The sequence below is a fragment of the Siphateles boraxobius genome, unplaced genomic scaffold, assembly GCF_051911475.1.
Source record: "Siphateles boraxobius isolate OS27281-9 unplaced genomic scaffold, OSU_SipBor_1 24, whole genome shotgun sequence".
Lineage (NCBI taxonomy): Eukaryota > Metazoa > Chordata > Actinopteri > Cypriniformes > Leuciscidae > Siphateles > Siphateles boraxobius.
In genome coordinates this window covers 2,418,198-2,433,421 of record NW_027508855.1, presented here as the reverse complement: position 1 = coordinate 2,433,421, position 15,224 = coordinate 2,418,198, and the positions used below count along the sequence as shown (strand labels likewise).

At 36.6% G+C, this 15,224-nt stretch overlaps 1 protein-coding gene across 2 annotated transcripts in view; it reads left to right on the top strand.

Annotated features, from left to right (window-relative positions):
* The window catches only part of zzef1 (zinc finger, ZZ-type with EF hand domain 1), a 53,845-nt gene extending 39,170 nt beyond the window's left edge, over window positions 1-14,675 (top strand). For both annotated transcript variants that reach the window (XM_077240720.1, XM_077240719.1), the window contains exons 50-54: window positions 939-1,037; window positions 3,864-4,029; window positions 4,797-4,947; window positions 9,249-9,320; window positions 12,414-14,675. In XM_077240720.1, coding sequence (XP_077096835.1) covers window positions 939-1,037; window positions 3,864-4,029; window positions 4,797-4,947; window positions 9,249-9,320; window positions 12,414-12,494 — 569 coding nt within the window. In that variant the 3' untranslated portion in view covers window positions 12,495-14,675. The remainder of the gene's footprint in view (window positions 1-938; window positions 1,038-3,863; window positions 4,030-4,796; window positions 4,948-9,248; window positions 9,321-12,413) is intronic.
* The last annotated feature ends 549 nt before the right edge of the window (window positions 14,676-15,224 follow it).

The following is a 15,224-nucleotide window of genomic DNA, read 5'->3' as shown; positions in this document are numbered from 1 at the left end:
GAGCAAGACACTTAACCCTAGTTGCTCCAGAGGCGTGCGACCTCTGAAATATAGCAATTGTAAGTCGCTTTGGATAAAAGCGTCAGCTAAATGAATAAATGTAAATGAAACTGTAAAGAGGTCCAGTATTCCTCTTGACCTTTGTGCTGGTCTGATCCATAAGTACAGGAAATGTTTGGTGGAGTTTATGCTGCCACAGAGAAAACCAACCAGATATTATATCCAATACTTCCCAAATCAAATAACTGACTTTTCTCTATACTAAACCCAAAGCAAATAGTTAAAATATCATTTGGAAAATATTTACTTTTTTTAAATTAAATATTAAATGTAATAATATAGAATACTAAGATGCATGTTATATTAAAATCATGAATATAATAGCATTCCAAAGCAGTGTGTTAAATTATTAGGTTACACTTTATTTTAAGGTGTCATTGTTACAGTGTAATTATATATTTAAGTACTGGGTAATAATTAACAACATGTACTTATAGTAGGATTAGGGTTTGGTTGAGAGTTAGTTGCATGTAATTATGCATAATTTACTGTTATTACTATGGTAAGTATATGTAACAATGACACTGTAAAATAAAGTGATACCAATTATTGTATTAAACTTTCAGTAAAACTTACTTAAATATTTATTTATATATACATTCATTTTTTCTCAAATTTTTACACTTACCCCTGGCACCCCTTTGTGGCCCTTTAAGGTCACTGGACCCCACTATAAAATAAACCTGGTTTAAGAAAAATGTGTTTGTCAATTTTTGTGATGGATTAGAATTATTATTATTTATTTTTTAACAGAAATCCAGGTCAGTCTAAAGGGTTCACATATGTTTTCCTTCATTTGTATATCTGCTGATGTACATGCATTTTAGCTTTAGTTACAATGACAAATTAAAACGTATTGTTTTCTCTTTCTCCTCTAGGGGACACTCTCTACTTCAGGTTTATATCAGATATGAGTAACACAGAATGGGGCTACAAGTTCACTGTGACTGGTGGCCATCGAGGGCGCTTCCAGACTGGTACGCTTTTGTAGTCATTTACTGAATCTCTTTTGATGTCTGTGACCAATGTCCTCTAGCCACTGTTATTCTTCAACCTGTGCTGTCAATGTCATCATCTCCCTGTCTAATAAGCCAAAAAAAGAAATGCCCATCTTATTCATTTAAGCATTTCACTTGAGACTTGAATTCTTACAGTCTTTTAGGGATGTAATGTTGGTGTCTCACTTGGTGATTTTCAGTAGTAAGCTTCATTTACACTGTAGTTGGAGAATCAGAGGGGGTCGGTGTGCATGGATGTGTGTCTCAGCGTGTGAGAGCGTTAAAAGTCCCAAAAACTCAACTTTTTGCTGAGTCAATGGCCCAGCCGACCCAGCGATCATAACTAACACATTTACAATGAATGAAGGCAGTCAGTTGGGTGAACTCGTGGTTTTGGCAGTGACAAGTGAGCTACTTCTAATGCTGAACAGAAAACGCAAAGCGACATATCACAAACACTGACTGTTAAACCATAATGATTGTATATCTGAGTATTTGTCTAAATACATGAAAACATAAACTACAATCAGTCATTCAAATTTTGAATTTAGGCTTCTTGAGATTTATACTTATATTTGTACAGTATAGAAAACTAAAACTATAAAAATAATTTTCATTAATTGAAATAAATTCAAAATAAAATAAATATAATTATTAAATGAAAAACTTAACCTAAATTAAATAAAAATGAACAAATAAAATGTTTAAGTTCTAAATTTACTACAACTAAAATAGAAATAAAAATAAAGCTAAATTGGAATATTAAAAAATAACAAATAAAATTGAGTAGTGTGTGTTCACTACTCACTGCTCCTAATGTGTGTGTACAAGTTTGAGTATGGCTTACCATACTTGGCCTTCAAGTCAGGCTTGTGCAAAAGTATGTCACATTGCCCCGAATCTGAGAACGGCTTGTTCTGAGACAGTGCTTATGATTTATGGGGATTTTTTTATTTTTTTTTAAAAGCACTGGGTGGATTTTTATCATTATAGGGTGGTTGTGTACACACACTGCCAACACACATTTATGTTCAAATGCCACGTAAAAGTGAATTTTGCATAATAGGTGCCCTATCCATCACAGAATTCTCATCCACAACCCAGTTGCCCAGGCCATTCACACACAGACGTTTTAGAACGTGGGCGCAACAGTCAAACACCTCCATATAGAGCATGTTTGGTTAGGTAAACAATGTAAAACACTAACTGGTTTACTTCTATGAACTGGCCCTTGGTATTTAAACCTCTGAGCATATGATTGATCATTACCGGCAGTAGTAAGTCATGACACGAGTCACTTTGAACTCTTCCCCTGAGCCTTGTTCACTTATAATCAAAGAATTAATAGACTTGTGCACCTTTTGCTCTGTTTCTGACGTTATTATTCTATAATGGAATATCAAATGAGTTTCCCCAGCCATGAAGCAGCGCCTCATTTATGAGGTCTGCCAACTTGTTCTTTTTTCACAGATGAGGCTTTAGAGGGTAAACAAGAGAAAGAAAACACCCCCACATGTGAATTTATGTTCTTCCTTTTATATTCTTTTCAATTTGCTAGTTAAATGGGTCCTATTGTGTTTTTTCACATTTTCAAATTTCTTTAGTATGTAATGTTGCTGTTTGAGTATAAAAAAGTCTGCAATGTTACAAAGCACAAAGTCCACTTTAAAGGGAGTTATTCCCTATATCAGTAAGAACTGTTTCTGAACTTGCTTAACAGCCTTGATTGTAGTCTTGAGTTTTCTTCCAGGAACTAAATAAGTAATTCCTTCCCAAGGCATACACAATAAAAGGGGTGAGGCCCGATTGAGTTGCGTTAGCAGTGTGTTGTTGAACTGACATTATAGTTAGCATAGTTACAGTTATGGCTGCACGATATTGGAAAAAACTGACATTGCAGTATTTAGTTTTTCTGCGATATAAAAACAGTTTCGCCAGAACACATGAATAGCTGTATCTGGAAATAATTAATCATTCTAGAATTCTTCAATCATTGTGTGATATTGTTGGGGAGAGAATACAAAGTACAAGCATTAGATAAATATAATAGAAGAAAGATACAAATGAAATAAATAGTGCTTTATATTTTTCATGTAAGTCTAACAGTATTCAGGTACAGAAATTGAATAATCAAATGTAAAATAACACTGATAGAGGCAGAAGAGTTAGTTATTTTAGTTAAAATTAGTTATTTTTAACGTCTTGCACTCGAATGGCTTAATCACTTGAATGTTTAAACCTAAAACATGTGTAAATGATAAACTTTCACTCTATAATGGTTAAACTTTGCAATTAATCAGAGAATTACATGCGTTTCAAACTGTGGGGCATGGTCTTTACAGTCACAGATAAACTGCAATCCCTATACTTGACATCACACATCCTGCGACATGACTGTCGCAGAGGCGCACATCGTAATATCGATGCTAAAACGATATATCGTGCAGCCCTAGTTACAGTAGTGTTTACAGCGCCTCAGGAAGCCTTCGAGGCTGATACTCACCGGTTATGGTAAGGGGCGTTGCATTTCAAGCAGTAGACCAATCATAATAGACTGGAGCAGGCTGACCAATCAAAGCAGACTGTGCTTTTCGAAAGGTGGGTTTTAAAGAAATCTAAACTAAAACAGAGAATTCAGACACTGGGTGAAAACAGATGCTGCAACAATGTAAATTATCAAAAAAAATAAAGTTTTTTGAACATTAAATAATGTAAGTGTATTGTAGCAGACCTCATAAACAATGATGAACATAATAGGACCCCCTTAACTAATATGTTCACATTTATGTTTTTGAATCTGAACAGGTTTTGAGATCCTGAAGCAGATGCTAGCAGATGAGCAGGCCCTCACTCACCTCCCGCTGTCTGACATCTGGGAGTGGCAGGTGGGCGTGGCTTGTCGGCAAACAGGAAACCAGCGGCTGAAAGCTATTCATCTGCTGCTGCGGCTCCTGCAGTGTCCGTCTCAATGGTGTGTCCCTTCTTACCTTTCTGATAGTGCTTTTTAAAAGCTGACAGCATTTATTAAAACCCACAAAAGGTAGCCGCATCATCCTGCAGTGCTTTATAGCTGTCCCAATATTCTGGAGAGATACCAGAACCTGGTTCTGTCAGGTCAGTTCTGCACTCTGTGGGCGGCAGGTCCAACTTGACCCAGTTTAACACGCCTCAAGTGAGCTTCTCTTCCTCTCGCTCTGCAACTTTTCTTCTTGTTTCTGAAAATCGATGAGTTCAGAAATGCTTTTGAAAATTGAATCAAGGGGCCGATTTAAGCGTACAAATATTGTTATGTCATCTTATTGGCGGTTTTCCTCAAAACCACTTCTTGAGTGTTTTATACTACTCCGGCTCATTCTTTTGTGTGTTTTGTTTTGGTGAGCATCCAGATTAACACAGCTTTTGCATAACGCATATGACAGTGGCTTTCTGCCTTCGTTGTTCCCATGGCAACAAGGTCACATGTCAGGCTGATTTGCATAATTTCCATGGTGTTTGGACACAGTTAAATCATCATCATCAGCAGAGAGATCGTGTATGAGAGAAATAGAGACATTAACCTGTGGTGTCAGATGAGTTAGCGAGGTTAAAGAATAGCCCATGCAAATGACCACCTGCTCTCTGCAAGGGGAACATTAATCGGGTGAATGAAATGGCCACAGTTCAAATATGAGTAATGATAAAGCTAAGATCATTCAGAGTGTAATGACCTCACGTTTCGATTGTTGTGTGTTAACACAGGGGTTGTGACCTTACACTTCTGCGGCCGCTGTGGCAGCTCTTCACTACTATGGAAAGTGGTTTGAGCCAGGACCCCACAAGCATCACGGTCCTCCTTCCTCTCCACCGCGCTCTCACAGAGCTCTTTTTCATCGCCGAAGCAAAGGCCATGGTGAGTGACCATCTTCTTCCTCTTAAGCAGCTCTTCTAAAAACATTCTTGAGAAAGCAATCCATCTTAAGCGTTCACCTCAGCTACAGATCTTTTCGAATTAAAGCTGATTAGAGCTGGTTCAAAGCTGGTTTACAGAAAAATGAACATTCCCTCGTGTATGCTGTTCGCAATAACGTCTGTCCAACACCAATAAAATCACCAAAACCCAAATAAATTTGAATTTATTTTAATTTCAATATTCCTCATTTTAATGAGATATTTTAAGTATTTGCGTGCTTTTAAATACCTATTTACACTACTGTTCAAAACTTTAATGCCACCGCAAATACACTTATAATGTTATTTTTATTTCAAATAAATACTGTTTGTTTGAACTTTGTTCATCAAAGAATCCTGGAAAAAAGCGTCAACTTCCCCAAAATTTTTTAAAAACTACAGTTGTTTTCAACATTGATAATAAGAAGAACATTTTCTGGAGCAACAAATCAGCATATTAGAAGGATTTCTGAAGGATCATGTGACACTGAATACTGGAGTAATGATGCTGATAATTCAACTTTACCATCACAGAAATAAAATAAATTTTACAGTATATTAAAATAGAAAACAGTTGACATCTGGTGATAACATCAGTCATCTTTTTGTGTAGTTTCATTTGAGGTGCATAATTTGTCTGTATCTTTGATTCTTAATCTTTATTTTATCATTTATTTTGGTATGCGTTTAGGGTCAGTGGTGGTTTAGGGTGTGTAACAGATGTGAATTGTTCTGTCCTTCAGACAGTGATGATAAAACGGTGACAAATTTGTCCCCTTCCAAAATTCCTGATGCCCCATCAAGTTATTTATCCTGGCATTGCTCTGTCCGGACAGTTACTTTTTATGGAGCATATTTATTGAATTCCGGGAGGCGTCCAGGTGACGTTAAAGTAATTGTTTTGTGCTGTCACAAGGAAATAGTTCTGTGATGAAATGTGAATAACTGGCCTGGAGAGCATTAGATTTTTAGTGTCAGATTTCATTCAGTCTGAATCATGCCAGGGTCTGTGAGTGTCTTTCAGGGGAGCTGCACTAAAGTGAGTCTTCCCGTATGATTTACTGCGCTTCTCATATCCACATGCGCAACTGTCTATTGAGTGTGTATGTGTCTCAGTCCCAGAGTTCAGCATTTGTATGCTACACTCAAACTCCAAATATTATAAGAACACCCACACAGAAACGGACAGGCCTGCCATTAGCCTTTATGGCCACATTTACATGGTGTAGTCTGCTCGACTTGATAAAGCATTATGGCTGTAATACTGTTTACCGATGGTGGATCCTCAGCTCAAACTCACGGTTTAACTGGATCTCCTTGATAATCCATATGTATCGATCTGTGCAACAAACCAAAATTGTCCAAGATCCATCACAGATTGCATCCATGTTCATGGTAATTTGTTGCAGTGCCCTCTTAAACAATGTGTGAAATGCAACATAGGTACAGGTACAAAGTATTTTGGGCACTTTTTAAATGAATGTATGAAGTAAGTTTCTCTCAAGTTCATAGCAGAGTAACCACAGGTGTAGTTCATCACATTAACTATGTTACACTAATGTTTGACAAGCAGTGTAAACATACTTTGTCTTAGTTTTAAACGCATCTATTGTTTATAATTTAGAACGTAACAAACTTAAACTGGGGAAATGTTTTACTTAGTGTGTTTTGCTATATTTCTTAAAAATGAAATCCACTTGTTTTGATATTTTTGTTATATAATGCAAGGACAATTAAAGTGGCTTTAGCTTCCAAACATTTTATAAGTGCGTGGGAGAGACAAAAGTGGGCTCTAGGGGGCACTTAGACACCTCCTTGTATTCAAAGTAAGTCAAAATAGTCTTCAAGAACACAGTATAGTCACACAGGCAGTTCAGAGAGATGCATATGAACATATGCAGTACATGATATTTATAGATATAAACAGCCATGTCGGGTAATGTCTGAGTGAATGGCTCTTTCTTTGAGCCTGTGAATGAGAGGAAAGTATTTTTATGACAATTCTCTTTTATCACTGAGCCATAATGCTTTAACCGCCAAGTTGGACTCGAATATGAAGTGGTTTGTTTGTGTGTGTGTTTGAAGGAGATATGTTTAAGTGAGCATTAGTGTTGAGGACTGACAAGCAAATGGATGAAGTGAGTGTTTTGTGAGCGTGTTTGTTGTGTGGTTATGGGAGTAGATACTCAATACTGTTTGGCCTCATTATGAAGAGCCTTAATCTCTACCACAACCGCTGCACTTCTCAGAACTGACCATAATGATTTCAAACCTCTCAGCAGCCAGATGATCATGACTGATCTATTGTTTTTTTTCAGTTAGGCAACGCTAGAAAATGGGATCAGAACACTGAACTAATGGGAGATTGTCAACACGTATTTGAAAGAGCGTTTCAGCATGTGAATACTCAGCTGTTGCAACGTTTGAGTCGGAAATGAGACGGAAAGAAAAAAAAACCGATAAGACGTTCAGACTTGCTATGTCTTCCTCTCCTGTAGTGTAGTAACACACATTTCTGCTGGATGACCAAAAAAACACTCTTTCACAGAGGAAGTGGTTTTGAATGTGTTCTGACGTGACAAAAGCTGCAGCCCCTCCACAGTCTTCAGAGAGTTCTGTCAAGAAGCATTTAGATGTCTAGATGCTGTTCATTTGAGTGTAGAAGTAAAGTGCGAGCTGACTGGCTTCTGTTAACCCAAAGCATTGACGGCAATCCATTCATAACTCTTCCAACTAAAGTCCTCAAAGATGAGCTCTCAGTAAGAATGTTGTTTGACTGAAGGAGACTTTTTATGTAGTTCTATGTTTTTATGTAGAAAAAACAGTTTATTTACATTAGAGGGTTAGTTCACCCAAAAATGAAGACTGTCATCATCATTAACTCACCCTAATGTTGTTCCAAACCTGTATGAATTTCTTTCTGCTGCCGAACACAAAAGAAGATATTTTGAAGAATCAGTAACCAAACAGTTGACGGGTCTCATTTTTTTTCCACACACATTCTTCAGAATATCTTATTTTGTGTTCAGCTGAAGAACCAAATTCATATAGGTTTGTAAATTTTCATTTATGGGTGACCTAACTCTTTAAGTAATGTTTTATTTTTATTTTACATAACCTTTTTCCAGCATGCTTAATGAATAGAGGCATATATAAAAAAAATATTTTTTTAAATGTTACAATTTAAAATAACTTTTTTTCTATTTAAAATAGTTTTTTTTATGTCATTTATTTTTGTGATGGTAAACGTAATTTTCAGCTTCATTACTCCAGTCTTCAGTGTCACATTATCCTTCAGAAATCATTCTAATGTGCTGATTTGATGCTCAAGAAACCATTCTTGTTAATACCAATTGTGCTGTTTATTATTTTTGTGGAAACCATGATGCATTTTTTTTTTCAAAATTCTCTGTAAATAAAATCCAAAAGCATTTATTTGAAGTAGACATCTTGTGTAACTTTATAAATGTCTTAAATCAAAGTGACATAACACTGATATGTATGAAAACGTCCCTTTAATTTTTTTTTTAAAGGGCTTACAATAACTTTTGTGCCGTTCTTGTTCAGTTTCCCATTTTTCATTAGCATTCGCATTTCTAGCCTAGCGTGCCATCTGTAGTTCTTGAGCACATTTTAACAATCTATGGCTAATTCATGCCAATTGGTGCATGAGTATGCATTAGCCATGTCAACCTTGTTGTGTGTTGTTTATACATACTGTCGAACAAAGTTTACCTTCACATGGACATATTCTCTGACTTTTCATGGATTTTTTTAACAACACAATACTTTTTTTAAACAATTTACTTTACTGTATTGCTGTGCATACTTTACGAAATGTTTAAATGGGCTTTACGGTTCCATGGTTCCACCATGCACCCTCAAAAGTTTCCTGGAGATTATGCATAACAGAAATAGGCTTTAGACTTTGATCCATGTGAAATACCTGGAAGAGTGTGAATACTCCTACCTCAGGAAATTAGATAGCAAAGGCAGAGCTGATTTAGATGACGTCTGGTTTGATTCAGAGTCTTGTCATCAGCAGCATGGTGCTGTTCCAAACCCCAGATTAACAGCTCATGTTGAGCCAGTCTATGGTGAATAACAGTATAGTCTAACTGGCCTCGCATCAGATTGCTCTCCTGGCAAGTGCTATAGAATAAATTCAGAATTTTTTGCTGCTTGTTTTCTATATCAAATGTGTTCAGTTGGTGTTGTGGGTGAATACTGAAGCTGGTATGTGTCTTTTCATTTGTCCATCAGGAGCAGGACCTTCTGCAAGAGTACCTTCTTGCTCTCACTACCAATGAACAGCTGGTAATTCGCACTGCACAGGTAAGACAACTACAGTCCCTATGGTGTTCATACATTTTTTTTATTTACAGGGCTCCAGCGGGTCTTTGAAATCCTTGAAAGTTTGTGGATCTGGGTTAGTCCCTGGAAAGTTTTTGAAAATAAACGTACATAGATACAGGTCCTTGAAAGTGCTTGAATTTATTTTGTGCAAGAAGTCTTCTGTAAAAAAATTCCATATTATTCCCTCCGGTCCACTAATGTGTTATTTCGCCAACACTTCGTGGCCTATGCATACTAACCCAAATATGTTCAGTCAGTGAGGTGTATATGACTTCGTCTTCTTTCAGACGAATACAATCGGAGTTATATTTTAAAAAAGCTGCCAAGCTTTATAATGGCAGTGAATGGACATTTCTGTTTTGAAGTCCATCAAAGTGAATCTATCCATGATAAAAGTGCATCTATCCATCATAAAAGTGCTCCACACGGCTCTGGGGGGTTTAATAAATGCCTTCTGAAGCGAAGCGATATGTTTGTGTAAGAAAAATATTATTTAGAAAAACTATCTTCCGGCTGACGGTAAGTAATGTGACAGTAATGCCTAGTAATGCAACACTGCTGATATTTAAGCTACGCCATGACGCACTACGCTTCTTCTGACGTCACAAGTTGCGCTTTGCTTAAGTAGACTGCGTATGTTTGTTTGGCCGGAAGCTAGAATTCTACTTTGTAGCGTGTTAAATGTGAATGTTTTTCTTACAAAAACTCAGAAGGCCTTTATTAACCCCCGGAGCAGTGTGGAGCACAATTATGATGGATAGATGCACTTTTTTGAGCTTCAATCTGATGGTTGCAATCCACTGCCATGATAAAGCTCGGTAGCATCAGGTTGTTAATTAATATAACTCCGAATCTTTTCGTCATATACACCTTGGATGGCTTGAGGGTGAGTAAATCATGGGCTGATTTTCATTTTAAAGTGAACTGCTCCTTTAAAAGCATATTCAAATATATTAAAACTTCTGGTTACATGAGCCTAAGCTTTTTTCAATAAAATAGGATGTACCAAATATTCTTCAGTTTTATGCAAAACAGAAGTACGACAAATAGAATATCAGATCTCTGTAATTTGGCCAAAAATAAATGTAAAAAAATGCTTTTTTGCATAGTTGTGTTTGACGCATGTAAACTGTAACAATGTATCTTACAAGGTAACACGATCTAACCTTGCTCTCACTTGAAATGTGTCCCCATATTAAGTCTTTGAATTTAAGGGTATTGGACCTGGAAAGTCCTTGAAAAGTCCTTGAATTTGAAGTTACCCAAGGTGTGGGATTTATTATTTTTTATTTTCAAGACTTTATTTTTCATTTTTAAATCAAGAGCAGACATCATAAAAGCACTAGATAAAAAGGAGTGGTAGGATGGAAATCATCAGTGATTCAGATTACCATTGAAATTCCTTCATAGCAATAGTTTAAAGATCTTTAAGTTTGAGAAAAGTTTGTAAGCTGTTCCTAGAAAATGATTATAATAATAAAAAAATATAAAAATAAATCCTAGTTCAGACCAGGCTTTATGAACATTCATGAGCATATCTGGAGAACATATGCCATAAACACCACATCTGTATCATTAAAAATTAGATAAGCGAAAAGATGGTCTTCCCTTGTAAATAATGATGGACTGTCAATTAAACTGGTGATTTAGTACATTTGCTGTAATTATGTAAACAAAAACTTAATACAAGTAGTGTGAGTACCAGAGATTGACCAGTTTTAGTAATTAATTCTGTAATAATATTTTTAATCTGTATATACCAATTAATAATTTGACATATACAGTAAGAAGAGAAAGATAACAGATCTTGTTATACAATATACAGTAAGTAAGGGTTGTGCAGTTGATGACAAATGAGGACAAGAAACTGATGCACCCATCTTCAAATGAGTACATATACGGTATAACAGGAGACACGTTGGGTTTCAGTGGCATTGGTTTAAGGCTTAAAGTGAGATGTGGCAGAGCCTAGTGCAGTAACTTGTGCTGTAAAGCTGCTAATTCACAGGAAAACCACAGCACAGTGAAAAGGTGGATGGTTTTACAATGGCTCTGTTGGATGATCCCACCATATGTTGATGAGGAATAATGATCCTGTAATGTTTAATGATGTGTAAAGCTTGTTTATTAGCACAACTTGATGACTGACAGTCATTGTACAGTATGGATACTTGATGAAAAATTAATGAAAGTGTATTTTATTATTACTATATACAGTAGCGATCTCATTTGCTAATTTGTGTTGCTTCTGTTGCAGTAACATTCATTAAGGCAATTTGAGAAAATACTCAATTTCTTACTTTCTCTAAAAGTAAGAGTCTACAACCTTTGTTCACTTTGAGAGATAATGGCAATAGTGACACAATTACCTTTGGTGAAATAAATATTTGTGCTGCTCATCACATGATGGCTCTAACCAAATATTATGCTAAAACAGCTGAATGTACGAAAGGATATTGATAAAAACACCTGTGTTGACTCTCACATGAGGTGTATGTGTGTTCCCATCCTCCATATACGTGTGTAAGAGTGTGTTTGTGTGTGGGCTGGGGGCAGCTCTGTTGCTTTTAGTCATTAACCCCATTATCGTGTCGGGTGTGGCACGGCCTCGTCTCCTCCACAGGGGCGGCTAAAGGACCACATTGTGATGTGTAGGACGGGATTAATGCTCTGTATTTATCTTCTCCCTAGCACCTTTTTAGCTTCAATAAAAAACATGCTTGAAATATTCATGACAGACAGCCAAACAAGTGGTTTATGATGTTAACCAAATATTGTTTTTGTGCCAAAAAAGTTTTTAAATGGGTTGAGCAGTGGCATATTTCAAGTGTGATAATTGTGTGTTTGTGTGTGGGTGTTTTTGCTGAGCTCTGAGGGCCACAGGTGTGTGAAACGGTTTGATAAATTACCCACAATGTTTTGCTTAATGGTTCTATTCTCTCTCTCCCTCCCTCTCATTCTCTCTGTTTTTTTGACCCCCCCCCCCCCCCCCTCCCTTTTTTCCCTTTCTCCCCTTTCTCCTTCTGCACTCACTTTTCTTTATATTGTTCTTTCCCCTGTTTTATTGCATAGGCGCTGAAGAACATCGCAGCCATCAGCCTGGCCATTAATTACCCAAATAAATCCACTAAGCTGCTCAACCTGTCCCCGTGAAGGAGGGATGAAAGAGAGATGGAGATGAAAGACGGGAAGCTTGCCAGAGCCCCATGGGCCCACGAGTCCTTCTGCGCTCGACGGCTGAGGCGGGGACGGGCCAGAAAAATCCACCTGTAAACCCACCCCTTCACTGTTTAATCATGAAGTGAGGGGCACTGTGATGTTTCCTGTCTCTTCATAATCATAAAAGTTTCCTGTTGAAATTTTGGCGAAGGATATTTCCTTTTTCTTCTTTTTTTGGGCTAACCTTGTCTGTTTTACCTCCTCTTTTACTATGGGAGTTTAGTGGGCTGTGCCAAGTTTGTTTCTCACTCATAAGCACATGTTCCTTTCTCCACCCATTCGTTTTCTTTGCCACCGTGGGCAAGACAATCGATCAAAGTAAAAGCAGGTCACCTTCCCTGCTTCTCACACTCTCCCCGGACACGTCGCCTAAAAATACGAAGCTGCCGACGCAGTCTCATCCTTTAAAGTGGCCCGAGACTACATACCATTCACAATATTTCGATATCTATCCAAAACCGCGGGGCCTTCACTCTGTTCACCCTCCGTGGAGCCTGATGAGCTGATGTTTGTTCAGTACTAGCAGCTAGCAGTTACACTTGAAAACCACATGCTTCTAGACAAATGGCGGCTGATGTTTGCGAGTAAAATAAAAAATAAAAAACGAAACCAAGAGTTTGATGTGCCATTCAAGTACAGATGGCGCCGTTTGCCTTAAGAGAGCAACTCAAAGTGATCTTTCAACTGATTGTGGGCAAGTTAAAAAAGCTATGAAATGTCCTAGTAAGTGGAATGTCAGTGCTTGTGTCTTACATTGTCACGTCCCAGATTCTCAACTCACTCGTAGTGCAGCATACCACCAGGAAATGTAGAGCACTATGTACAGAAATATCACTTTATGTTGTGCTGCATGCAACACTGGACTGAATCATGATGTCCATTACTGTTAGGGGCATATTGGTTGGCGTTTTATAGATCTATTCTGTAATATTACTGCGGTTGGAGATGTTCTTAAGTGTTTGATCTGTTAAATGATAACACAATTGCGAGTTTAGTGGACGGTCAAAAGGCGCAGAACTTGATAATCATAAACTTCATCCATCGAAGCGGTTTCCTTCTAATCTTGCTATTGAGACTCACCAGTATTTTAACTGTGGTGACATGGATTCGGTTATGGAAGTTGTCTTGCTTTAAATATATATTTATTATCATTACAGGGACATTTTAGGCTGAATCTTGAGTGAAGCATTTGATTGGCTAACAGAGATGTGTTGCTGTTTTTCCAGTCACATAAAGGTTCTTAGTTCTAATCAGTGTTTATCTAAATAGTTAGCCAATTTTATTAATTGTCATTTTTGCCCTGTAGCCAAGTGTTTCTTTTTTTTAATGAAATATAGCTTTTTGTTCTTGACAGGGGTATTCAGGTCTTTGATTTTTATTTCAGTTTGATTTCATTTTAGTTCATTTAAGGGATTGAGATGGGTAGTTATTTATGCCAAAGAATCATTGTTGTTTGAAAATTAAATGTATATTTATCTTCCAGACGAGATATTGGGGGTGGTTGGTGGTGGTGGTGTTATAATTGAAAAGAAAGCTCCAACGACGGACACAGATCCTTTAGTCCTCAATGTTTTTGTTTACATACGTACTAGCATGAAGTGCTGGCTGCCTTCGGGGCCCTGCTCAGCCTCAGTTCGGGTGGAACATTTCAAAATGTCTGCCAGGAAAACTTCCTGTCACTATAAAGCCTCAGATATTAACAAACGATGTGCCTATGTTTAAAATGAAGCAATCTTAATTTAATCTTCATATCATTGTAAAAGTCCTCTCTTCAACTATATTTTTAAAGAAAATTATATAGTTTCATTTGGAGCATTTTCTATCTATTTTATTTTTATGAATGTTTTTTTTCTTTCTCAGAGTTCATGGCCTCAATTGCTTTGAATTTGACATGAATGTATATAGTTGTGAATATGGACAATTGCATAAATAATTGATATGAAAATAATTTTTCAAATCAGCCCTCCACATTAAAGAAATGTCATAACAATGTACTATATTGTTGTAAGTTTACACTTGATCCTTTTGAATTGATTTGCTATGTCACGCAAAAAAAAAGAAAAAACTGCTCTTGATTGCTCATTTGTTTTTAATTAAAAAAGCAAGATATGCAAATTCATGTGCCTAAGGGTTTCCTTCTTTTACAGAAAATTACTTGGAAGTCAAAACTTGAGCATGTTGTTGGCGAGTTGTTTTATCATGAGTTTTATAATATACTATATACAAAAAAACATTATTGCTACATTGTTGTAGCAATATTTGTTTTATTTGACTTAGTTTTGGAGTCATAATGTAGTTTAGTTTCAGTTTTTTGCTACTATTTTTATTTCAGTTAACGAAAATGTTTTCATTTAGTTTTCATTAACGGTAATAACGCTGCATTGAGCTGACTTAAGAACATTTTGTTTATTCACTTGGATTTGTAGAATTAACTTCAATTTGTTTTGCTACTGTAAATTGTTCCTTGCCTATTTTACTTTCTTTTTAAATTTTAAACCTTTAGTTAAGTTACAAAATTTGCCATGCAGCTTCTATTTAAGATTGATTTTACAGCCATACTTCAAGCATATTGATTTTCCTCAAGGTTTATGTCGCTTTGACCTTGAAAACCTTTCACATATTAAATTCCATATCATTTGTGCAGCTATTTAACAAAAGCCATCA